The sequence below is a fragment of the Chroicocephalus ridibundus genome, chromosome 8, assembly GCF_963924245.1.
Source record: "Chroicocephalus ridibundus chromosome 8, bChrRid1.1, whole genome shotgun sequence".
NCBI lineage: Eukaryota > Metazoa > Chordata > Aves > Charadriiformes > Laridae > Chroicocephalus > Chroicocephalus ridibundus.
In genome coordinates, this window is record NC_086291.1 from 39,260,956 (window position 1) to 39,286,125 (window position 25,170).

General features: G+C 45.6%; 1 protein-coding gene across 1 annotated transcript; it reads right to left on the reverse strand.

Moving 5' to 3' along the window:
* Positions 1-550: 550 nt before the first annotated feature.
* Positions 551-12,530, reverse strand: LOC134519411 (major facilitator superfamily domain-containing protein 1-like). Its single transcript, XM_063343569.1, has 13 exons — positions 12,401-12,530; positions 12,025-12,125; positions 9,911-10,035; positions 9,759-9,814; positions 8,869-9,012; positions 8,239-8,397; positions 6,545-6,660; positions 5,562-5,662; positions 3,525-3,636; positions 2,734-2,871; positions 2,024-2,163; positions 1,760-1,871; positions 551-1,458 (listed from the first exon to the last, which is right to left on the reverse strand). The coding sequence occupies exons 1-13, from the start codon at positions 12,420-12,422 to the stop codon at positions 1,342-1,344; spliced, it is 1,443 nt and encodes a 480-aa protein (XP_063199639.1). The 5' UTR covers positions 12,423-12,530; the 3' UTR covers positions 551-1,341.
* Positions 12,531-25,170: the final 12,640 nt, after the last annotated feature.

The following is a 25,170-nucleotide window of genomic DNA, read 5'->3' on the forward strand; positions in this document are numbered from 1 at the left end:
AGGAGGGAGGGAGGGAGGACGAGGGAGACAGACCCTTCTCTGGACAAGAGGCAATGGACACGAAGTCTCCACCTGCGGAGATGTTCCAACTCTCGCCGGACGTGGCCCTGGACAACCTGCTCCGGCTGACCCTGCCTGAGCAGGGGCTGCTGGACTAGATGGTCTCAGGAGGTCCCTACCAAAGTAAAGGAGTCTGATTTTGCAGTTCTGTGACTTCTCACCCCACCCCCAAATTTCTGCTGCACCAGACTCCGACAGGGAAATCCTTTAATTGTCTGTGGCCTGAAATGAATTCAGAGTGTAACTTGAAACTTAGAAGACGTTGTTCTCTGAACGCATTCTCTTCTGTAAATCAGTTTAAGAAAACTTTGCTTTGATGGGTGGATTTGTCTTCCACGACATCTACTTAAAATGTGGCTTCACTGGATGCTGTCAATGCCTAAATTGCTTTCAATCTACCAGTGTTTATATTAAATGCAAATTGAGCAGAGCTGCTCTTTCTCTTAAGGATATATAATAATTTAACATAAGTCATTCACTTCAGCATTCCTTGTACTTGGCTACGTTAAAGTTTACTTCATTCTTAAAGTATCCTTTGTGCTTTTGTAAACACTGAGTGAGCGTTTTTGCATAGTGACAAGAGCAGTTGCCTGAGTAAAATAAGCCTCTAGCATTTGTGAGTAAGAGCACCCTGCTTTAAAGGACAGAATTTCAGATCAAACCCTTTTATGCTTTTGAAGGTAAATGAATAGGCGTGGCAAACGGAAGCATTTCTAGCAAGGTAACAGGTAATTAAGCTAGGCTTGTGGGCAAAAGGCAATCAATTTGATTAATTCAGGCTCCTGCCTAAAGAATAATGACGGTGTCACTTGCACGGATATGTAACTTGTGAAAGCTGCGTGCTGATCTCGAGCAGTGAGTGAAGCAGCAGGCCTGCCGAGGTGCGTGGATTAGCAAGTGCTGGTGCACAGGATTCTCGTGAGGGAGAAAGAGTGGTGGATGCAGCAGGCACACCTTACGTGGGCCGTTTTGAGGCAGAGGAAAACACCACTCTCCGACAGCTTATGCACGAGCTTCAGCTAGGTTAGTGTCACTCGCTGCAGTGCAGTTCTTAAATTCCCCCACGCAGGTCTCTGTACGTTGGAGAACGCCTCAGAACCATACAGCAGACACCTTTCACTTGTGTGCCAGACCTAAGAAAGCGGAAACTTTCCCTTTCTGTAGACAATTCCCTTCACGCTTCCCTTTAAAGATATTTAAAATACACAGGCTAAAAAATCCGCTTTCAGAGGCGATCAGTGCGGTGTCTGGCAGCTCTCATTGCTCTCCTGCTGCAAAGGTTCAGCTGACAGAGCCTTCGTTTCCGGGGTCATCGTCGAGGAGCGGTGCTGCATCTGCAGGGTCTCTGTCCTCCTGCTCCACAGGTGCGCCCTTTCTTGTTCGGTTCAGTGTCCCACCCTGGAAATTCCAAGCAGCCATTAGTGACAGAGAGGGCACTGTTCTTCCTGCACAGACATATTCGTGCTCCAGCTGGGTCCTGGCCCGTCCCCTCGCCTCCTTGTAAAAAAATACACAGCCACCAAGAGCTTGATCCGGGGCAAGACTACTACGTACTGCAGCAATGTTGTGGCAGGTAGTTCTCCTTATGCGGTCCCATTTCTACGTGGGGGGAGTTGCTTCCATCCACAGCTAACAGCTATCGTACCGATAAAAGCAACTCAGTGATGCATGCCTGGTCTTCCCCTTTTGTCACGCTTACCTGTTTCTTGTCCACAACATTGAGGCTAACGGAGGCAGCAATGCACGCAATAGTGTTTGCCAACATAAAGATCATCATCTGTTGCCAGCGCCACAGGGGGATCTTTAACTCACTAGAAAAGGCCAGAACAGGATAGAACAAGTCGTCACTTGAAGATACTCAAGGCACCTCCATAGTTCCTCGCAGCACCAGGTTGCAGACACCTACTGAAGCACTGCTGGGGCCTCTGCTTGACAAACAAAAAAAACAAGAAAGCATTCTCACCTGGACTTTGTTCCTAGAATGTGGCCAACGATCAGATTGGAAAGGCCAACTCCAACCATCTGCACGGAAGTTGCAAGCCCCATAGCTGTCCCTAAAGTTGCTTGGGGGACCACAAGAGGTATGGATGGCCACATACTAGCCTGGTAGAAGTAATGAGAAGAGGAATTAATTCAAAGCCTTGGTTAAAGGTGTTAGAGGGTCAGTGGTTTAAAAAGCAATTATTCCCACTAAATAAATATTTATACTTTCTCTTCAAAATATCTGTATTTATCCCTCACAGCCTACTGGCTGGTTCCAGACTGTTCTGCATCCTTCTCAAGCAGCTTGAGCCAGCACAGACAACAACACGTGTTCTCTGAAACTGGTATAACCTGACTCCAGATTTCCGAAGGGGAGTTAGACCTGAGGATTTAGCTCGTAAGACCCAAAGGAGAATCGGGTGTTACGTTCAAGGTGGAAAAGCATAAATGGATTAATGCCTCGTGCTGTATCAAATGGTGCCTTACTCTGCTTGGCCTTTTGCTCCATATTGATTCTTTGGGGTTATTTGTTGGTAACCAAAGTCTTCAGGATTGGGGAGCCAGTGATTTCAAACTGTGGCTGCTAAACCTGCTCACCAGGACACGCGGGCGGTGACGTCCACCATCTGGGATGCAGGAGCACAGCCACAAACCACTCAACTACAGCAGCGGGGTTGCGAACTTACTTACAGCAGCAAAGGAGTAAGTAATCCCCAACCCGATGGTACAGACTAACGGAGGAACGAACGTGAACGCCAGGAGAGCGAAGACTGGCAGAGTCAACGCAGCGCAGCCGACGGCGAAGACGCCCCTCAGTCCAACGTAGTCCTGGTAAAGGAAACAAACAGAAGGCCTCTTGCCAGGGGTCCCTGCTTCCCGCTAATCCTAGCGACACACGCGGCTGCCCAAAGTGGGCTGGCATGAGTGGCCGCAACACGTCGTTTCCTGGTTGCTGATACTGCAGCAGACCAGCTCTTACTAGTTCCTCTTGCGTACTCACGAACCCAGACAGAAACACTTGTCAGAATCAGTGTCCAGCAGTCATGTAAAAAGGCAGGCTTTAATAAAGGGGGAGAAAACCCACCCCTTTATGTCCTGAGAAACAGGGAAATAAGGAAAGGAAGAGTTTGACAGAACAGGGCCTGATTACACGCAGGCTGTCCTTTCCCATCTACTTGCAAAGCTTATCCCGATCCCTTCTGTTCCGGTCTCAGCCTTCGCAAAAAATACAGCCCTTTACCATGGTTTGATGCTACCACAGCACAAGTAAGGGACAGAGGGAAGAACAGGTTAACGTTATTTATTGTAATTTAATTCAGGCTAAAATGCATCTTGCAGTTTGCAAGGAATTTACAGGACTGCTTGTTCAGCCACAACAGGCTAAATTCCGAGTGAGGGGGTCGTAACAAAGACATTTCAAAAAAAAAAAAAAAACCTGAGGAAAAAGTTATCAGGAAGCACTTCTGGTTTTGGGTACTCACAATTAATATGCCAACTGCTGCAGAGAGGAGGAGGGAGCTGTCGTACACTGCCCCAGCAATATACGCGGCTGCCTGCTGACTGTAACCAGAATATTTATCCTGGATAAACTTGCTAAAAATAAAAGTGGGGGGGGAAATGACATAATTAGGATGCTTGATCTGGTTATTTTGACAGAAAGTAACTCTGAGCACAAACATATGGACAGGAAGGCTTTTAACGAGAGGACTTGTAAACAAGTTTGATTCCATCTGGTTTGTAGTGCCAAGGCTTTGTTGTCTTACTTTCTTTTTAATTGGCGCACACCATAGAGAAGCCGGTAGCTTAAACGGCCACTTTTGAGATGCTTCTGCAAGTGCCGAGTAAAAACTGCAGGTTAAAGTCGGGCATGTGTTTGATTACATCAGCACAGCTCACAAGCGGCAATTTGCCGTCACTTGTCCAAAAGATACAGCTGGATTTTTTATACATTCTCTTTGAAGAGGCAGAACACATTATTGACCCACGGGTGAGAATACTGAGGGGCAAGAAAAATATTTTCAAATAATCCAGCAGCAAAGACCAGCATTTAAACGGAACACCTGCATTTTAGAAGTACTAGGCATTCCCCCTCGGCACCTTTCAGGAGACTTCTGGTTAAAGCAGAAAACCAAGTTTTGTTTTCATTGTCAGAAGTCAGCCTTTCGCTTTTGTTAGGGACACACAAAAATGGCATTAAAACTTACTCAGATTCTTTACGGAATTCACAGTCAGTCGTAAGGGCTTCGAAAGACTAGTTTACGTAGAGATCATGTAGCTGCTCGAACCTGGTTTGGCTCGTTGCGTGGCTACTCACCATGAGCAATAATGAGCCTCTCTGGCCTGTGCTGTCAGCAAAGTATGGACCAGGGACGCTGGTCCCTGGAGATTTGCTGCAACAGAATTTGCCAAAGAGCAGTGGCCTCGGGACCACTCTTTTTTCTGCCTGGGAAGCAGCACGGGCTTTTATTGTTAGAAAAGAGGTGTGAAACATGACTCTTGGTGCCCGAACTTTTGCTCCACAGAGAGTAAAAAAATAATTCCGCAGAGAGGCAGAATTGAGGAAACGAGGATTCTGTGTGATCAACAGACACTGTTTTCAGTTAAAATGAGACGGCAACTGGCAGAAAGCGCATCTTATCAAGGCCTTCATGATCCTTGCCATCGTGGATGTCTTTATTTTACTACTAAGAGCTCACTTGCACATTTGTTACGACAATGTTGATGACATTTCTTCACTCCCAATGTCATAGCGGCTTACTGTACATCACTAATGAAATGCTACCAAAATAATTTTAATTTTTTTTTTTTTTTACTGCAGGCCTTTGCTAATATAAAAGTTCATACTTATTATGTGATGGAAACAGCATCATCCACGAACAGGGAGAAAGCAGCAAAATGGCAAGTCTGTGGCAGAGCCACAGGACAGACGCAGGCGTCCCAGTTCAGTCGGGCAGCTTGCTGCTTTGTTTTAAGCAAACAAAGGCATAAAAACCAGAAGTCTGTAAGCCCTGCACTGGGACGCCAAGGCTTCCTCACTTACAAACCCAGGCTGATGCAGGCTTAGCTTTGTTCCAAACACAGCAGACAACATGCAGGAAGTGCAGGGCAGAACCGCCCCAGGCTGTGAAGCTATCACCCCACCCAGCTCAAAAGACAGCCACTTTGGTTGGACTATCACAAAGGTGAAAGGTGTATGGGTGATTTTTTAAATAAAGTATTTCTTCCGCTTCTCCCAAATCCTTCTGATCCTCCTCTAGCAGTGTTCCAGGCTTTAAATGTTGGATGAATCATTTCCCTTTAAGTTATTTTTGCTTCCCTTCAGAAGCCTCCCTCATCTTTGAAGGAAAGAAGGGTTGAAGAACCCTCGAATCTTTAGGTGTTAAAGACACGTTTCTCTGTTTCCTGAGTGGAAGGAACAAGCATATTGCCCCCATATTTCCCAGTCAGACGAAACAGAGAGCCTGCGAGGCTCCGATAGGCTTCTATCAGTCAGTGAGATAACAGCCATAGAGCGATACCTGGCATCTGCCACAAAGGGGAAGACTCCGTTGTAGAAGAACATAATGGTGAGGACCAGGAGCCAGTAGCGAAGGGGAAGTTGACGGATGTCCTGAATCCGCTGCAAAGAGAAGATGTGTCCACACTCACCAGGAAATAGTCTTCAGCTTCACGCTAATGTCACTTTCTGCAAGCCATTGAAGGCCACAAAAAAATTAAGAAGTAATAGCAGGTAAAAGGGAATGGAGAAGCAGCTCAGGTACCTCTGAGTGAAATTTGGCATGTGCTGACTCCAAAGCATTCCTTCTTTAATACTACTCAGTAAAGAAAACAAAAAAGCCTCCTTATTTCTAAGCAGGTTCTGTTAAGAGCCTACTGCAAAACCTTAAGTGAAACACGATGGAAAGATAGAGCATAAACAGGAGCCACAACACTGAGATAGAGAAACCAGCAAGCATACTGTCATGAGAAGGAGGAGGTCTAACAGATTTAAGTGCCATAAAAATTGCAACTTATTGCCTATAATACTTGTTCCTAGACAGGAGAATGCCAGGACGAATGGAAGATAAGGGCTGGCAAAAGACAGCTGAGTACCGACCAGATTAGCTATTTTCTATCATGGATCCTGTGAGCCAGAAAGCAGTTCCAGGCAGTGGCTACGATCTAGTTTTACGCACAAAATCCTCCTCTGAGCCACCTACAGTCAAGAAGTAACTGGCTCAGGAAAGTGCTGCCGTTCAGAGCGCTAACCCAGCTCTCTGGAAGGCTGCAAATACATACACTCTAAACGGAAAATTTCCACTTGTCTGGTGGCTTGCAGATGCCATCTCCTCAGAGGCAGCTGAAGAACTGATCTGCAAGGTTTAACCAAGTGGTGTTAATACCCTCTTCTGGCCAGGATCAGCTCTTACCGCTGCAGGCTTCCCTGCGCTGCAAAAGCAGTGTTCGTGTGCCCCAGGCTTTTCAAAGATGGAGATGGAAAAGCTGGCTGTGCACAACATACCACTTTTTTGGACTCTTGCTGGATAACCCCATCCAAGCCCAGTTGCTTCATGCCCATTTTATCTAGTGCGCTGACGGTGAGGGCTGAAACAAAACCGAGCACGCAGAGCAGGGTACCTGGAAAAGACACAAGAGGTGTTAGAAATTCCTCAGTGTGGAGACAGCTGAACGCCAAAACCGACTGCAGGCAATACACAGAATTCTCTGGGACTCCTGCTCCTGCCTTCTCTTAACATTAACAGCCTTCCCTTCTGCAGCCATACAGTAGGACAATTTACCTCTGACCACCGTCAGAGTCCTTGAGCTCTTTGTCCACTAAGCTTCCAACGCCCGCAGAATTGCCTGCGGCCAGCGAAGCTACAGCCCCAGCCATCTCTAAGAGACAGCCGCGTTGTTGGACCGTGGCCGGAATGCCTTCAAAACTGCAGCAGCTCTGTCTGTAACAAACCCAAAGTTAAAACGAGCCAGATATTAAGAAACTTCCGCAGTCCCCTAAGCAGGAGAGGTATCAGGGACAGGCTGCTACTGGAAGCCAAGTTGCAGCTCTTGGTTTACGTGACCTACTGCGGTTCTACAGCAATCTGACCCGCTAGCACACTCGGCTCCAGAGAAGTGAGTCAGATTATTCTGGATATGCCAGAAGCAAGTCTGGCAATGGGCATCTGCTGCAAACATCCTTCTCTCAGAAAGAGATCTGTAATCCGTTTTGTTTTCCAAAGAGCCAAAACAATCTCTGTGATGCATACACACTTTGCCTGATGTATTTATCCCTTCATGGGCTACTGAAGTCCCTGTGCTGTGCTTGCAAATGCCTGAGCACAAAACTAAGTGCCAGGTGGGATGCAACACGCCATGCCCGTCACAGTTTCTTCTCTGAGAGCTGGAATCAGAGGAGAGTAACGGGTTTCAATTTCTGCAAGAGCTTTCTCTCACGTATGCATTCTCTTCTCTGGGGTGATGGCCCATACTGTTTTGTTGTTTGGGAAATAACACTTTCCTATCATGACTGATGCCCTGAGGCAGGCCTCCCTAACATCACCATTCCAGCACACCAGAGTACCCAAAGGCCACTACTTAACTGCACTGTGAAACAGGTCACCCCTTCTCTCATCCCCATCCTCATCTCTTCCACTAGAGACAGATCCCATCTCACTGCACCGAAGAGAGGACGGAAACACAAACCGTCTGAACATATGAGCCCTAGAACAGATTCACACTAAAAAATGTGTCGTTCAGGTTCTGCTTCTCACAGTAATTTAAACCTACGGTTTTGATCAGTCCACGTGCAAGGCATCTGAAGCTGAGACCAATACAGATACTGCTACAGAACCCCCATGTTCTGCTAGCTAAAACACAGAAGAACAAACAGATTAGATTCCCTCCCTTTGAAGTGCCCATTCCTTGCAAGTAAACCTACACTAAGTACTGACTACCTGCGGCTGCAGATGTTAAAATATCTCAAAAAAAACCTGCAGACAAAACCGTCAGGCTGACGCTACAGCTTTAGGGAGGGTTTTCAGGAACCAATGAAGAAAACACTACTCCATTGCATACAGAAAGCAACAGGAAAAAGTGGGAAATAATGTGCCTCCTCCTGCTAACTTCACTGTCTCTTTCAGGTACTTTTCATAACTGGACAAAACAAGCCAGCCTCAGGTCTAGGAAAGAAAAGGCCAAAGCACGAAAGAAACTTACCTCCCCAGAGTGTCCACTGCATTCCAAATTTTGCCTCAAACTGCTGGGTGAAGAAGAAGTTGAGGACGCTCCCAAGACGGGAGAAAGACAGAGTCAGTCCAAACGCCAGTGCCAGTTCCTTCCCCTTGAACCAGAAGGCTGTGATACGATTCTGCACAACTTGGAGAAGACAAAAATCCTCTCTTGAACAGGCAGGCTTGGTCAAGAGCATTGCACAGAAGCAACAAACACAGCCTGTCAAGCTAGCGTGCTTGAGACCCCTACACATCCCAAACAGAGGTAGTACGTGTTGACTTTGCAGCCCATTTTAAAACATACTAAATCATGCTGGGAAATGGGAGGCAAACTTATCCCTCAAATAAGGCAAGCAAAAATAACCCCAAAGGCATAGCAATCGCATGTCAGTCTCCACCCTTGGGAGGAGAACAAACTTGTTAGAGGGGAAGACTTTTAAACATTTTGGGGCACATTAAATCCATGCAACCCTTCAAGGAGCAGTGTTGTTGTTAGCAACGTGGATTGGTGGTGCAGAGCAGGTGAAGCTGACTGGTAGGACAAAGGTCTAGGAGGCAAAATAAAAACGTATCATGACCCTCTGGTGAGGTGTAATTAAGCATGTGAATTCCTTACTAGTAAGCGACCCATTCCCAGAGCCAAAGAGCAGTCTTCCTGTTAGCATCATGGGTAGGAGGTATGGTGACCCCTTGAAATGTGAGCCTAGAGCAAAGATTGATGATCCCAGCACAGTCAGCAGAGAGAAAACAAAGACACCAACTAGGCAGAAACAGAAAAAAAAATACGTAAACCTCAACAGACATGCTGAGATCAGGACAAAAGCATTCTTCGTCAAAAAGCAAAAGAGCAACCTCAAAACATGCCAGTAAACCTGTGGGTTTCCGTCAGTTTACCCTCATTATTTTCATGTCTCTTCATAAAATGACCTGGGAATCCTCAAAATAATGATGATGTTATCATGGTGGAAGGCATGGGGCAGAATAAGTCAGAGAGAGGACTCAGATATAAAGCCCCTGTTCTGTCCTGAGCTCCACTACAGACTATGGCCTAGAGCAAGCCATCCCCTCTGTGCCTCAGTCTCCCCATCTGTAAGACGTCTACCTCTGTGATACAGAGACGGAGCTTAACTGCATTTGCTGGGACTGCTGGGCCTTAGATTATGGCACACAGCAGAACAAATGTCAGAGCAGAGAACAGAACACTATCCGTTTGTCCCATCGAAAACAGATAACACTATTCCCTGTTACCCATGTGTCAGAGGAAAGCACGTTTACTGCGCCGCTGGGTAAATTCAGATAAGTCAGCAGTCAAAGGGTGAAAACATCTCAGTTGCCTTCCTGGAGCTGCTCAGCTAACCGTCATGCACTCCACACACAAAGCTGTCCCTCCTCTCCCAGCTCTCTGATCTTACTGAAGTGGAACCTTTGATCATCCCTTTGCACCAAAAGAACAGCCTGAAATCCCACTTCAGGACAAGAATAAATTCATTGATCCTCAGAACTTACAGCGATTTCCTAGTTTATCAATCAGGAATCCAGCCAGAATAACTACTACCGCATTCCTAGGAGAAAACAAGGAGAGAAACGTTTATGTCTTGCTGCTGGGAAGCAACTAGCAAACCTCCCCACCCCACCGAGGCAAGAGGAAAGTGACTTACGTCCAAGCATAGATCGCGTACAGCAAATTGTATTGTGCAGGTGTCATTCCCAAGCCTTCAACACACTCCAGCGTGCCATTATGCCTGGTGCTGTTATGATGGGTTCCATTGGGGCAGGTCAAGTTCTGCGTAACAAGTCACAGAGCCTGTGTTAGGCAGCAGACACAGATGAAAACCCACACGTTCCTCTAAAAATGAAGTTCTTGCCTACTAGATTTCTATTTCTCCTGCTCAGTTCCCACTTCCACGACCACGAATTAGAGGACCTGGGTCTTCTCCCAGGAAGCCAGGCCTCGCCAAATGAGAAACGACTGGCCATTGGCATCTCACGTCTTCTCTTTCCCTTTCTGTGGCAGTAGCTGCAGGGGCTCAGCACTTTTATACACATTTCACTCCAAAAGAAAAGCCAGGAGACTGCACCATGAGGTTTATTTGATCCCGTAGTTTCTTGGCTATAGTTTAGCTTGATCTGACGCTTCATTCCATACTATGAAGTCTTAAGCAGTGTGTAAATATTAAACTTTGCAGTCGTTAGTATTAATTCACACCTATAAAGCATTTGCTGAACAGTAGGAAACTGGTGGTCCTAACACAAGTTAATAACGTCAGGTTTGCTACTGAAAAGCAGCTTCTCCTCAACACCATATGATCAGGAAAAAACCTTAGATCTTCCAACCACTAAAAACCTCCCTGCATCAGGACATGGACACTAGGTCTTTCACACGAGACAGCACAAACTTAATGTCTTGAATAAGCACAAGGAAAGCGTGATTTCAACCACATGATTTTCATACAGCCATCGTGTTTACAAACACCTCGGGTCTGCTGTAGGAGAAATGTCCGAGGCTGCAGGGAAACAATTCTCTAGAACAAAGTGTTTTCACTGCAAGCACGGGTCTTAGATTCTCCCGACTACCACTGGACCACTTGTGTAAGACGGGTACAAGCCAAATTCCCCAGAGTGAAAATATAATGAGAGCGTCAACAGATGAAAAACACTGTCTGCACAGTACCGAACACAAAAAAAAATACTGCGTGGTTTTACTACCCTATAAAGTTACCTAGGTAACAAAATACAACATAATCTTTCCTATACTCCATAAATAAATAACTGACTCTTCTCCCACAGACCTATGGAAATTTTGCATGATCAAAGAATAAATACTGACCTATTTTTTTTTCCCTTTTTACTCCTGCTTGCAATGACAAACCGCACTCAATTTAGCCTGGAGTTCACTGCCTGAATGTTAGGGATTAACTGCATTTAAAAATCAAGTTACATGCAAGCTGTATGTATTTCTGCCCTTGCTATTGAAACAAACAAGAGAGTGACTCTCAGCCTACACATACTAATCCACCAGCAGATGGCACACATGAGTAAAACCAGCTCTCAAAAGACATGCAACAAACGCAATAATGACAGATAAATGAGTCAAGTAAGAATTTCTGTCAGGAATTCAGGTGAGAATTTTGGGACTCCGGCATCCCTGGAGAAATCTCAAAAATCAACTAGGATATCAGTGTGAACCCTGAACAACAAGATTTTCTGGCACTTGAGAATCCGAACAGTTTTTACACAACAGAGTCCTCCTGTGATCTCCCTGCACGGCTCTGTCTTTTGGCTACCAAACACGTGTGATGTGATACCTGCAGGAGGGTTTGATCTGTAGACCCAGAAAATCTCTTCTACTCTCCTGTCTCCAACATGGCGAGTCCTGCAGTCCAGCGTAGGTACTAAGGGTCAGTTCTATCTGTCTCTGGGTGCAGAGTGGTCTGAATGCTATTCCAACTCTGAACTTCATTGGTGTAACAGTCGTTTGGACAGAGAGCTGACGATCACCGAGCAAGGTCAGGTTTGAGATTTCCAGTTCTGCAGGCAGCAGTGAGAACTCAAACCCCTCACGGCCTATCCCAGCTTTGTGCACCTTGTTCACAGCAAACGTGCCAGTAACAACCCCTCACCCCCAGCACCTGGAACAGAAGACCTTGGAGGGCAACTCCAATGCTGACACTGTAAGAGAAGGTTTTGCAACTCCACTAGCGACCAAGGCCTCCGTTTTGCTGATTCTGCCTTTTTTTGCCAGGCTGCAGCCCAGCCAAAACACAGCACTTACCCCCTGGAACTGCTCCTGCAGGACGCTGGGGATGTCGAAGCAGAAGTAGGAGCCGAAGGTGAGGAGGCAGTTGAAGAGCAGCACCACGAACCTGTAGGAGCCTGCGGGGCAGAGAGGACCCACCTTGCCTCACCCCTCGCCTCAGCGCCCCTTGCCTCTCCCCCCTTCGCCCCTCGCCTCTTCCCCCCTTCGCCCCTCGCGTCTCTCCCCTTCTCCTCCTCCTCCCTTCGCCCCTCGCCTCTCCCCCCTTCGCCTCTTCCCCCGCTTCGCCCCTCGCCTCACCCCTCGGCCCAGCCCTCCCGCAGGCCCCGGCGTGCCAGGCCCGACCGGGGACGCCCCGCCGGGCCGTTCTCCTCCCAACCCCGCCAGCGCTCACCCCTCTCCGCCGCCACCGCCATGCCTCGGCCCGCACCGCCCCCGGCCCCGCCCGCAGCGGGGAGAGGGGCCGGGCCCCGCCGAGGCCTCCGCCGAGGCCTCCGCCGCGCCCCGCCGCCAGGTCGCGGTACCGCCCCGGGGCAGGGGCCGCCCCTCGGGCCGGAGCTGGAGGGGGCGGAGGGAAGGAGAAGAGAGGGGGGCCGCCGTTGGAATAGCGGCGTGACAAACGGGAGGAGTTCTCCTCCGTCGGAAAAAGGTAATTTGGCAAAGAGAATGAAAACTAGTAGATATAAAAGGAAGCAGTCAGATGGGTGAGTACAAGGTGGGGAACAGCTGAGTAGGGAACGGCAGCACAGAAGAAACTGGTTTGTAAGGCATTGTAATCCGAACAGGAGTCAAAAATGCGATGTTTGGGGGTCTTCTAGGATGTGTTAATAGAAGCGTCTTTTGTAAGAAATGGGGAAAGAGAGCCGTTTATTAAGCTAGTAAAGAGTGCTGCACAAGAACAGATAGAGAGAGACCAGCCCAGCGTAACTGAGAGTTTTTTAGTTATCAGAAGAGCGAGGTCCTGGTAATGAAGAAAAAGAAAGAAGAAGGAAAAAACCCCACCTCCCCCATGCCCAAACCCCTACATGATTGAAAGGGTAAGTTGTCTACCCAAACAAGGCACAAAAAGCCATCAAATAGAGCAAGCCTCCCAGTAGCAACAGCGGGGGCTGGTGCCTTACCTGGCTTTAAAACTGAGCTTGACAAATGCCTGAGTAAGGCCGTGTGGCGTGGCTGCCCTTCACGGCAGGACCTGGGAATCCTGTGTCAGTGGCTCAGAGGTACACACACCGCAGGGAGAAGGTACAGGATGAAAACAGAACCCTGGGCAGCCTGGATACATGTTGCAAAACGTGTTCTGTGCTCATGTTATGTTGTTCAGTAAGAGGAAGTTTATTCAGGTAGCCAGTGCAACGTTAAACAGAAGTTTTTCAACAGTGCTGTGTACTGAAAATAGTTCAATAACCAACAATTTTAGGAGCATCTGACTTGTGAACATACAGACTACAAGATATCCTTAAAGTCTATTTTTATAAATGCTGTCGTTTTAGACATTGCTTATGCTGCCATGTAGCAGTTTTTTATTTTATCCTACCCTGTAAGTTCTCACTTCCTTGGGCTGCAGATGTGAAGAATGCTGAAACAGCATCCTTACCATAGGTGCGGGGGGTGCTTCATGTTGCTGACCAGTCCCATCCATACTTAGCTGTGGTGGGCTGACCCCGATGAGGGGTCACTCGCACACTTCCCCCAGTGGGATGGGGGAAGAGAATCAGAAGGGCGAAAGTGAGGAAGAAAACCACAAAGCCTCGTGGGTTGAGATAGAGACAGCTTAATAAGTGAAGGGAAAAAATAACCAAGCGAAAAAACCCACCAAGTGATGCACAAGCAATCGCTCACTGTCAACCGACCGATGCCCACCCAGCCCCCAAGCAACGGTCACCTTGGAAACACCCTCCCTCCAGCTTTCTTGCTGAACATGATGCTACATGGCATGGGACATCTCTTTGGGCAGCTAAAACACAGTTGTGTTACGAACGTCATTTTCCCGACCAGCCTGAAGCACGGCACTGCTATGGAGAAAATAAACTTCCCGACTAAACTCAGTACACTATGAACCAGCTCCTGAAAGGAACTCTTTTGGCCAAGTAGAAATGTTTTATAGCAGCATTTAGGAAAAATAAATGTCTGGATAACATTTATATATATGCATGTGTATGCGTGTATATATACGTATGGATACGAAAATGTGTGTCTGTGTATAAAACACACAATTGTGTGTGTGATTGATTAGAAAAACAGGGTTAGAGCTATCCTAACAGTTTGCAGGTTTTCAGGACATAAGCTGGGGTTTGATTCTAGGTACTTCCTTACAAAAGCTATGAAATGCTCCCAAGTCCAGCTCTTTCTAAGAGTGCTGCCTCTCATTTCATATCTGATTTATGTCTTCATGAAGGACGCCTGCCGGCAAGTATCGTTAAAACAGCATCTGGGAGAGACTTTTCAGCTATTAATATATAATAAAATGGCACTACTTTTTAAATTCAAAGAATGAATCTAAGATTCCAAGCTTGGAAATAATATATACGTGCAGGGTACTGTAGCCCACAGATTCTCGGATTTCTTGCCCGGTTGTTACCGTTACTAGCAGTGTCGGGGTGTGTACCAATACTGCTGGGAGCAGCAGCAGGTTCCCCTTCTGTACAAAGCTTTGTAGCGCTTCCAAGGCGTGTTTGTGCCACTCGTGGTATTTGTATCGCACTGCAGGAACCAGCGTTGTAATCACATTGCTTATGAAAAATACTAATAAGCTGGACAAAATTCACTGCAGTGCCAAAGGGGTGGAAAGGAAAAATACGTGTCAGCATCCCGCTATGTAAATAATAGGTTGGAGGTACTGGATTCCTTTGTGTAGTGAGTCTGGACGCACACTTCCAATTTTCTCCTTCAGAAATATTTTGTTTTCTACATATATATATGTGAGAAATATTTTCTATATATATATGTATGTGTGTATATGGAAATATATATATAATTATATATATTTCAAATATTCCATGGTATATATATGGAAATACATAATACGTATTTTCCACATATATGAAATATTTCCCCGTCCCTCCTTTCAATCTTTGGCTAACAGGCTATGTGAATTTGGTGTGTTAGAATTAATTCATCTTTTGAATTTTACTCTTTTTTTTCCCCCTTTTAGCTCCAGCTCATAAATTATCTGTAGTAGAGAGTGGAAGTGTGTTTGATCCATGAGGCCTTAGTAAGAATTAGTACATAGGACTAGTGATGGTGAGGTCAAATACTTGTGAGGGATTTCCAATGGTCGCCTGAAGGTTTGTCCAGACTCAAGTTACTGCACGTCTAGAAGAACCTTTAGGCTGTGTTTAGAGAGGAAAGGGATAGGCATAAAAATACTTTAGATGGCTTGTCAGTTAAAGGTAACTTTCTGAGCATGGCCAGGTGAAATACTTTCCTGCTGAATCTGTATGTCGGCAGCTCTGGTGTCTCTGCTGTTGCTCAGCGCTTCCTAGAAGAGAATCAGAACTAATAGACATGACTGATTAAAAAATCTACGATCCAGAAATCATTTGGGAATGCTGAACCTGAAGGCTGTTATTATTTCCATCTTCTATCCAATAAGAAGTCTTTATGTAGCAGAAGAGGTGTGGGCTTATGTTGCAAACAGAGTAGGAAGATCCAAAAACTTTAAAACCAAAGAAGCAGCAGTGTGTCAGAAGCCTCATCTACCCACAACACTTAGGGGGCAAAAACCAGACCAATTCAGACAGAGGAGAACTCTTTTTCCATTACTGCTTCAGGAAGAGAATTAATATTTGATAAGAATAATCAATTAGCTGACAAGATGGAGATTCTGAACACAACTCAGAGAGACCAGCCTTGGAGAAAACCTTTAATGCAGAGGATCCATGGTGGCTTTGTACGTTCTGGAGCACGGTTGTGGGCAGACAGTTGACTCAAGGTTTGCCTTAGGTTCTGCCTTTTAAGTATAACTATGATTTGAATATTGTCTCCTGTCTATTAGGTCTCTCATATTCTGTCAAATTCCATTCATCTTAACTTGAATTTGTAGGTGTTCAGTCATTCTGATTTTTATTTGAACCGTTACCTGGTTCCTACACCTGTGCACCCTTAAATGTATCATCATAAGATTTTGCCTTGGCTGTAAATTTATTCCAAAACTGCAGAGCTTTTGTTATTTCCTTAAGCTCTCAGAAGTCCTGGTTTTAGTCCTCTCATAAAAACCTACATAGATAATTGTAATTCAGTTTTACAGAAAGCTAACTGAAAGTAGTATCAAGTCCTTCTCCTGCCCTTGAAGTTCTTGTGCTAGTTTTTCTAATTTTATGGCTTCAATTTTCTATCTTAAAACAGGCAGTCTCTTCTCGTACATGTTTCCTCTTGTTTATCTGGATTTTTTGTCACCAAGATCTCAGTCTCAGGGACTCCTCAAGTATTGTGGCCCGCCTTTTGAGTTTAACGCTTAACTTATTAAAGCATGTGTCATTATTTGCGTTCTGTTTCCAAGCGTTTGCCTTACATGAGAGAAAACAGTGAAATTGGTTTTGTGACAAGTTGTGTTAAATCTTTTGTAAAAGAAAAGATACTGTATTTTTTTTTTTGTTATCTCTTCTGTCATAAACAGTCAGGTGAAGTATAGCTGTGGTAAGTACAACGTTTTCAGGCGGGTGAGTGATTTCGACTTGTCAGGTGTTATACTTCATTTTGCAATTAATTGTTTATTTCTTCCGAAAACAGAGGAAACAGGAGCATTACTATGTAATCATTTAACATACTTTGCCATATCCTTCTCGTGACTGCGTATTTTTCTTACTGAGCAGCCAGTGTCTCCTCTCGGGCTCGCTGGGTCCCCAGAGGCTGCTCTGCTGCAAAGCTGGGAAATGTCTTTTAGCTGCTGATGCTGGCAGAGGCTCCGTCACCAGATGATGTGTGCTGCTCATGGCCGAGGCTGAGTGGCTGGCAGGGAGGAAAATCCCCAAAGCACGGGTGAGCAGCAGGGAGGAGGAGGGTTTGCAACGGCAGGAAGACCCATGCGTGTGCGTGTTTGCTTACTGGGGTGTTTGAGGGATGAGCTGTTCTTTTTTTTTCTGTAATGTCCTGCTGTTGCTAGAGAGCTCTTTAATATAATTAATAATGTAACCTTCCCAAGCATTACCGCTCCATTTACTGATGTTCATTCCATCTAGCTTAGAAACCCCTCCCACGGGTTCATGACAGACCTTAAAACCCACCATGGATTTAACATGGCACTAAACTAAGGAGTCCTGGGAGTTAATTATATTCTTTGCCCTTGTCACAGAGGCAGAATTTTCTGTCTTTGCCAAACCGCTAGTAAAGGCAAGCTGATTGTTTCGGTACTTGCAGTGCATCCCTTACTGCCATATCTGAGCACCTGTCTGTCACCTTAAATTTGTACTGAAGGTCTCTTTTAACTCTTTTAAATGGAACTTAGGTTTCTAGAGGCTCTGCGAGAGTCTCTCTCCTGTTTTATGAAAAGCAAATGGAAAGAAATGAGGGAGTTGATGTAAATCTTCTAGGCACTAAGGGGTGTGCAGCTGCCCCTTTCTGCTTGAAAAGATTGTCCCTGGCCAGGCGTGTCCCTGCGCCTGCAGTGTGTCAACTGGAAGCACAGGAGTAGGAGTGGGGCTGGAATTAAGGTCCAGGACATGGGAAGAAAGCAGCATGCTGGTACAGAATGTACGTGCCAAAACTGACATTTGAAATCTCCCATCCTACTCCCTTCATTTTTCTGTGTCTCTCACTGTCAGGGAAGGACATCAAGTGCAGAAGGGCTGCTATAAAACATTTAACAGCCACCAGTGTTTCTGAAAACATCATGAGCTTCTGTACCTTTTACTACACTCCTACTCTTTCTTAATTCACCACGAGATACCCCTTCCTTGCAGTGGCCGTGGTCTTCATATAATGCAGCTTGCTTGGGGTTGTGTTGTGGTTTGGTTTTTTTTTTTTTCTCTCTATAGGGCGGTGAGTAAAAGATCTAAGACCGGCAGGCCAGGACATCTTGGCCTTATACAGGAAATATTTTTTGCCTTCAGTTCAAGGTCTATTCATCCATTTAATATGCAAGGAAAAAAAAAGTCCACATGCAAGTTATTAAAAAAAAAATAAATACCCTGAATTTACACTTTGCATGCATTTTTGGCGTTAATATTAATTGTGAATGTAATTGTCATCTGCCCTGAAAAGCACACTTGGATATCAATCATAAAGCAATGAGAATTAATAAAATACAGAGATGGAAGATGGAACTCTGATACTACAGATCCTTAGGGCGGATCGCCGCTGCAATCAGTGGTTTGGTAATTAGCACCATCTTAAGGAAATACTGTACCATTTGCCTATCATTTCCTGGTGTTTTGCAGAGCTCTCCAGTGAACTTCGGCTGCAAGTACTGGGGATAAGTCCGTTAGCACACAAGGGGAGCAGTTTCTTTGTGACAGATCAAAAGCTGCATAATAACTGGGTATACGCTAACTTTGGAGACCCGTGTCAAAAAGACATTTGCTGTAGGCAAAGATGCCATTTTTAAAACTGTGTTCAGCAAATGCTTCTCAAGTGCCGTGAAGAGAGGTAGAGGAGAAATTAACTTTTCGGTTGCTAAACCATATCATCGCAGTAGTGCACTTCAGCAAACCAGGAGATGGGAAGAAAATTATGTCAGATTTTATAAATCTGGTCTTTAATGAAAATATAGTAAAAAATGTAACTACTTGAAGCATTACAAAGACAGAATCGCAGTGATAATGGTGAATTCCTCTCTGCTTTCTTATGTTCTTTAAAGAACTCAAGCAAATAGATTACAAAAAAGAAGGGGAGTTGCCTTCAGGGATGCAGAAATCCGTCTTTGCAGATCTCAGGGATTTCACCCAGAATGAAAGTTGCTTTTACTGGTGTTTTATGAACGCTAAACAAAAACTCGCCTGCGCCTTCCCACAAGGCCTGACTTCCTCCTCTTCTCTCCAGCATCCTCTGAAGACTGAGGCTTCTGGCTGCAGTTCTGCCAGAGCCTTCAAAATGCTTAGCCAGGAGGAGGGGACAGGGAACGGATCACATTACCCGGCCCCTAACAACCGTCTGAGATCTTGTTTGGTATCTGCACAATCTTGCCTACTGCTCTTTGATGGAAAATGCTTTTTTTTTTTTTGGTTTGTTTATTGTGCGCATTTATACTAGTGCCATTTGCACTGCTGAAGAAATGTAAAAGAGGGGATGACCTAGTGCGCCTGTTTCTCCATTGCTTAACAGAGAGTGAAGTGCTACATCAAAGCAGTTCATTAAATTTTGACTAAATGAGATGATTATTTGGAAAACGATGGAGTGCTCAGTAGGGTGAGTAGATGTACACAGCTAGTCTATACAAACATTGCATGGTCACGAAGGTATCCAACATGTAGTTTTATCTGCCTTTTTTTTACAGTCCATTTAATTAATAGAAACTGTCTAATAATGTAGAAAGCTACACACAGCTTTCTTCAGTCAGAAGAGAACTGAACAAACAGAAATACGAGGATCTGTAAGTACCTGCCTACCAAGGAATGACGTCTGATTCGAGGCAGCTTCTGAGTCCTGTCGAAGGTACGTTAATATTTTGTGGCTGTAAATTAAAAATAAAAAACTGAAAGCCGGAAATACAGGTAAGGATTTCCAAGAAATATGGTAGATTGTCTATTTAAAAATAAAGGCTGCATATCTCTGTAACACCCATTCTCTGGCCAAAGCACGAGTCATTACCACGGTTCAGGAATTACTGGGCAAATGAGGTTTTGGAAAACTACCAGAATGTTTCTTTCCTGACCTTAACAAATATGGCAGAAGCTTCTGTAGTGGGAAATGAGCTGTATGTGCATCAGTTGCTGTTGTTAGATAGGGTGTTCAGTGGTCTTCGGTAAACATTGTTTTTAAAATGTTTGTGGTACTTCATTACATTATTTGAAGCCAAATCAAGCATTCCTTTTAAACTTAAAAAGGAATGCCACTAAGCTGTTCTTAGGCTAGACAGAGACAAACCTCTTTAAAAAGGTTTTATACGATCCCATTCCTGCAGCTAAATTTTGCCAGTCAACTCTCCAGATACTGCCTTATAGAAAGGAAGCACAAGTAGTTTCTGCTGTACGGGTATTTTTAAACAAGAATAGTCACTTGTAAAGAAAATCTGATTTACAGAGACACTACCTCTGCCACAACTGCTGTATCGGTACTATGATGCCATAATTTTCTGCAGAAACGACACCTTGGGTTTCAGCTGAATATTATTGGAAGGTAAGTTCTAGCCACTAATATTTTCCTTGGCTGTGTGCCACCAAGATAAAAACTTAAAAAAACATTTATTCTTTCACACAGCAAAGTTCCAGCTGTCCAAAAGGAAAAAAACCCAAAAGGCTAATTGGAGATCGAGTGGTTATTAAAAAACAATCCTGATTTTACTTGCTTAGTCTCAGTGTTTCTGTCTATTTGTCACTCCTTGTGTGTTGTCTTTATGTTATCTACTCAGAAAAGTAAACTCTCTTGGAAAGGGACCCTGCAGTCATACCTATAGAACAATTAGGTTTTAGCATATTGTTAGTGCTAAGTAAATAACAGTTTGAATCATATATAAGATCCTATGCTATATGCAGTAAAAAAACAAGAGGGATGGAATAAGCAAATATTTTTCTTGCCAACTTTCATTTTGAAGTGGTAATTTTAACTCTTTCTCACATGTGGCAGCACCTAGCGTTTCTGCCATTTCTTGACTCATCTCTAGATGTGAAATTACTTAGGGATTTATAAATACAGGAATGTATATTTTAATGTAGAATTTAACTTAAGGCAGTCACCCATCTCTTTCAGTAGGAGCTTTACCAATGTCGTAGGACTTGAACAAGAGAATGTAACGAAGCTCAGATCACCTCACCGCAGGGATGCCTGCTGCACCTTTTGAGATTCCAGTCGGGAAGCGTGGGTAATACCATCAGGCTATGCAATTTAATGGGTTTTAATTCCCGGCACTCCCATCGTTATAATTTCTTACGTATGTGGGCAAAATGCAAGAAAACTTTATAAATGTTTTCCATACTGTCTAGGTTACATGAAATTAGAAGTTCAGTGTAATGAGGAATGAACCAAAATAAATAATGGCAAATAAGCCTTCTCTCACCCTCTGCCTGCTTGTTTATCTCACTTTTTACCTGATCTTGTAAATTTTTATTCATAATATTTTAAATGCAATCAAGCATTTAATCAAGCATGCATTCAAGTATGCTGCCATGCTATTTTTGTTGTGAACGACGGTACAACTTTTTGTCTGCACGGTTTCCCATGCAGGGCAGCGTGAATCACGGCCCAACATGTTGGTCAACTTTTTGGAGGTTTACATTTTTCAGTGGGATTCTCTGCATTCACGTTCGTTGTTTACATGTACATCCGCAGCACTCGACTCTGTGTGGAGAACATTTGAAAATCTGCCTCATGATTATTGGTAACTAATTACTCTCCAGAGCCAATCATTGTACGTCCCTTCCAAGGGAACTACTCCTACCCTACCCTACCCTACCCTACTCTATTCTATCCATTCCATTCCCTTCCATTCTTTCTCTGTCAATTCTCCTTTTTTTGGAAGACAAACAGTTGTTTTGCTATAAATGCAGCTGTCTCTAAAAGCTGTCATGCAAGGAATCTATTGTATACTAGCATTAAACTTAGCTATAATGACATAACATAGGATGAAACAGTCATAAGACCTAAAACCATTAATTACCGATGAGATGTGATATTTCCATTGCAATTACGCTTTCTGGGTAGGTTTAAAGTTCTTTCGCTTCGTGTCATATGAAGCTTTTAGGGTCACTGCTAATGCTGACTTTGGAATTACACCCCCCTTCAAGAGCTCTAAAGCAAATGTGTATGTTGGGAGCCTTTTCACAAATGAACACCTCATTTCTCTATCCTGCCAGGCTGGACTCGGTACAGAGAAGATGGCTTTCTGCTGCCTTACTACTCCAACTCCACAGCCTAACATCAGCTGAGCCCAAGATCTGGCTGACTGCTCTGAGGTTTGCCTGCGATGGTTTTCTGTAGCTGTGCTGCAGAAGGGAATAGCTGGTCCCCATCCAAATCCAACCTTTTGGCATTTCCCTTGCCTTGACAACTCTATTACAGTCAGGTGGCACCAGGACACCAAGGCAGGCTGCTGGCCACAGCAGTGCTTCACGCTGCCATGGAAAGATGAAGACACAGCTCAAACGCAGACTCCACATCTGCATTTAGCTCTCAAAAACTCCTTCGCTCTAATCCCAGCTCTGGCAGGCCTTCCCTGCTTGGTCTTTGTGGGTCCATTTAACGGCTCTGCCTCAGTTTCTTCCATCTCTAAGCCAGAGACAATATTCACAAAAAGGTGTAAGACCTGATGAGCGTTTGTAAGACGGGAGTTACTGAGTATGTTGTTGTGGATCTGTGGTCTCATACATACCAACCCCAGATATTTCTTACCTAATAATACACATATCGCTGTAATCCCACTCAGTTACGTATTACTTCTTGCTTGCAGAATATAGAACCATAGAATCATTGAATCATTTAGATTGGAAAAGACCCTTAAGATCATCAACCATCAACCCAGCACTGCCAAGTTACCACTAACCCATGTCCCTTAGCACCACATCTGCCTGTTGTTTAAATACCTCCAGGGATGGTGACGCCACCACGTCCCCAGGCAGCCTGTTCCAACGCTTGACAACCCTGTCAGTGTAAAAATCTTCCCTAAAATCCATCCTAAACCTCCCCTGGTGCAACTTGAGGCCATTTCCTCTTGTTCCATTGTGAGTTCCTTGGGAGAAGAGAGCGACCACCCCTGGCTACTCCCTCCTTTCAGGGAGCTGTAGAGAGCAAGAAGGTCTCCCCTCAGCCTCCTCTTCTCCAGGCTGAACACCCCCAGCTCCCTCAGCCGCCCCTCACAGGACTTGTGCTCCAGACCCCTCACCAGCTCCATTGCCCTTCTCTGGACACGCTCCAGCCCCTCAGTGTCTTTCTTGTGGTGAGGGCCCCAAAACTGGACACAGCACTCGAGGTGGGGCCTCACCAGTGCCCAGTACAGGGGGACGACCACTTCCCTAGTCCTACTCACCACACTGTTCCTGACACAGGCCAGGATGCTGGTGGCCTTCTTGGCCACCTGGGCACACTGCTGGCTCATACTTAGCTGGCTGTCGACCAGCACCCCCACATCCCTTTCTGTGGGGCAGCTCTCCATCCACTCTCCCCCAAGCTTGTAACGCTGCTGAACTATGACCATCACATTCAATATAAAGTAGAAATTTTGCTGGAGTTCTCTCTCTCCCCCTTGATGGCTGCGGTCCAGGGCACTCCTTGCCCCGGGGCCGGAGCCCTGCGCCCTTTCCTTCTTCCCGCAGCTGCAGCGCTCACAGCGTTCCACATTGTCTGTCCCTGCGGGGAGTGCATGGCTTCCTGATGGTGGAAAGGGCTGAGTAAAATCCTTGTATATTTATTTTGGTATCGGGATCGATATTTGTTCTTTAGTATTATTAATGTTAATTATTTATTATTATTCTATTAAATGTGTTTATATTTCAACCCTCAGGTTTCCTTTTTTTTCCCCGATTCCCCTTCCCAGGTGGCAAGGGGTCATCGGGTGATAGAGTAATTGTCTAAACGACAATAAATTGTGTGGGTTCTTCAAACCACGACACTTACCTAGCTTGTAAACCGTTCTTATTTCTGATTAGAATGCCTACATGAGAAGCTTCTGACTTTCAGATATGTGTAAAGAATTTAATTTAATTGCCTTTTCTTTGTTAAGAATAGTAAAGTATGTCCTTGATATTTCAGAATCTCTCTACTTTCTCAGCTGAGAACGTGAAAAGCAATATCCCTCACAAGTAGGTTATTCACAAGGATGTTTTGCAAAAGGGCATCGAGATGAGTAACGACGAAATGAAATGTTCTCCTCCCAGCAGTGAGAAGCGGGGGATGCTGATAACGTAGGCATTTTGAAGCATTTTTTCCCCTTTCCACCCCATTGTTAGACTATGTACAAATATATTACATAAATGAGTATTGCATGCATCAGTTTGGCTTTTGCAATATACGCTGTGGGTGCTAGGGTCTGCCTCCTATATCTGGGAGCGTGCTGCTGCTTCTAGAAGTCTGTTGACGAAGTTCTGCGATTGTGCTGCTGCTTTCAGGGGCTCAGGTGCTGGATGGTTTTTTGGGACATCAGCTGGCCAGTTTTGCCCTCTGGTTTCAGCTGTCAATTCGTCCCTGGCATCCCTCCCACAGGTCCTCCTCTCCTTTCACTGGAGTAACTACAGCTGCCTTATCTTTGGAAATATAATTGAGTAACTAAATTGAAACAACTAACATGCGTGGAGCGAAGGAGTGCCCTGATTTTCACAGATGCTAGAAGAGACTTGCAAGTCTGAAGGTTTTGCACTAATAATTGGGTTGCAAAATTAGGTTCTAACACTCTTCTGGCTGGAAGTTGTCCCCCTCCCTCAAAAAAAAGAGTCCTTCCAGAGCAGGCCTCAGGTTGAACAGCCACCAGCTCAGATAACGCTGCTTAACGCTTCTGTTTTAGGTGATGCAGAACTTGAGGGTGTGAATCAGAACTGACTCTTTTGTGACCTTTGGACTGTTTATTTACTTTGAAGGCCTCTCCAGTCCGTGGCTTGTTAACATATCCAACATAACTTATTTTCCCTGAATCCTTTGGTTCTTGGCGTGCAGATCAGGCTGTGGAGACTCGGATTTGACTAGAGTTAGGATGTCCTGAACGGACCAAAGCGGAGAGCCGCAACTGCCGAGTCTTTGCCCTGGTTCCCAGGGAAGATGGCAGCCGGGCGTGCAGCCTGTGTCACGGTACCGGGCTTCGCCCTCGGCCGCGCCGGGTCTCACGCGTGGGGATCCCGCGCCTTGTTCGCGCCCCGCTGGGCCGCCGGCGCCGTCCTTTGTCCGGTGCGTCGGGGAAGGGGCCGCCGCCGCAGGCCCGCCCTCGGCCTGCCCCTCAGCACGGCGCCGCGGCGGGCGGGGCAGCGCGGGGCCTCCGCGGGCGGGCGGGCTCCCGGGCGGTGGCGCCGCCGCGCTCCGCCCCGGCCGGGCCCCGTGACGAGGCGGGCGGAGCCTGACGGCGGCGGCCTCGTCGGGGAGCGGAGCGGAGCG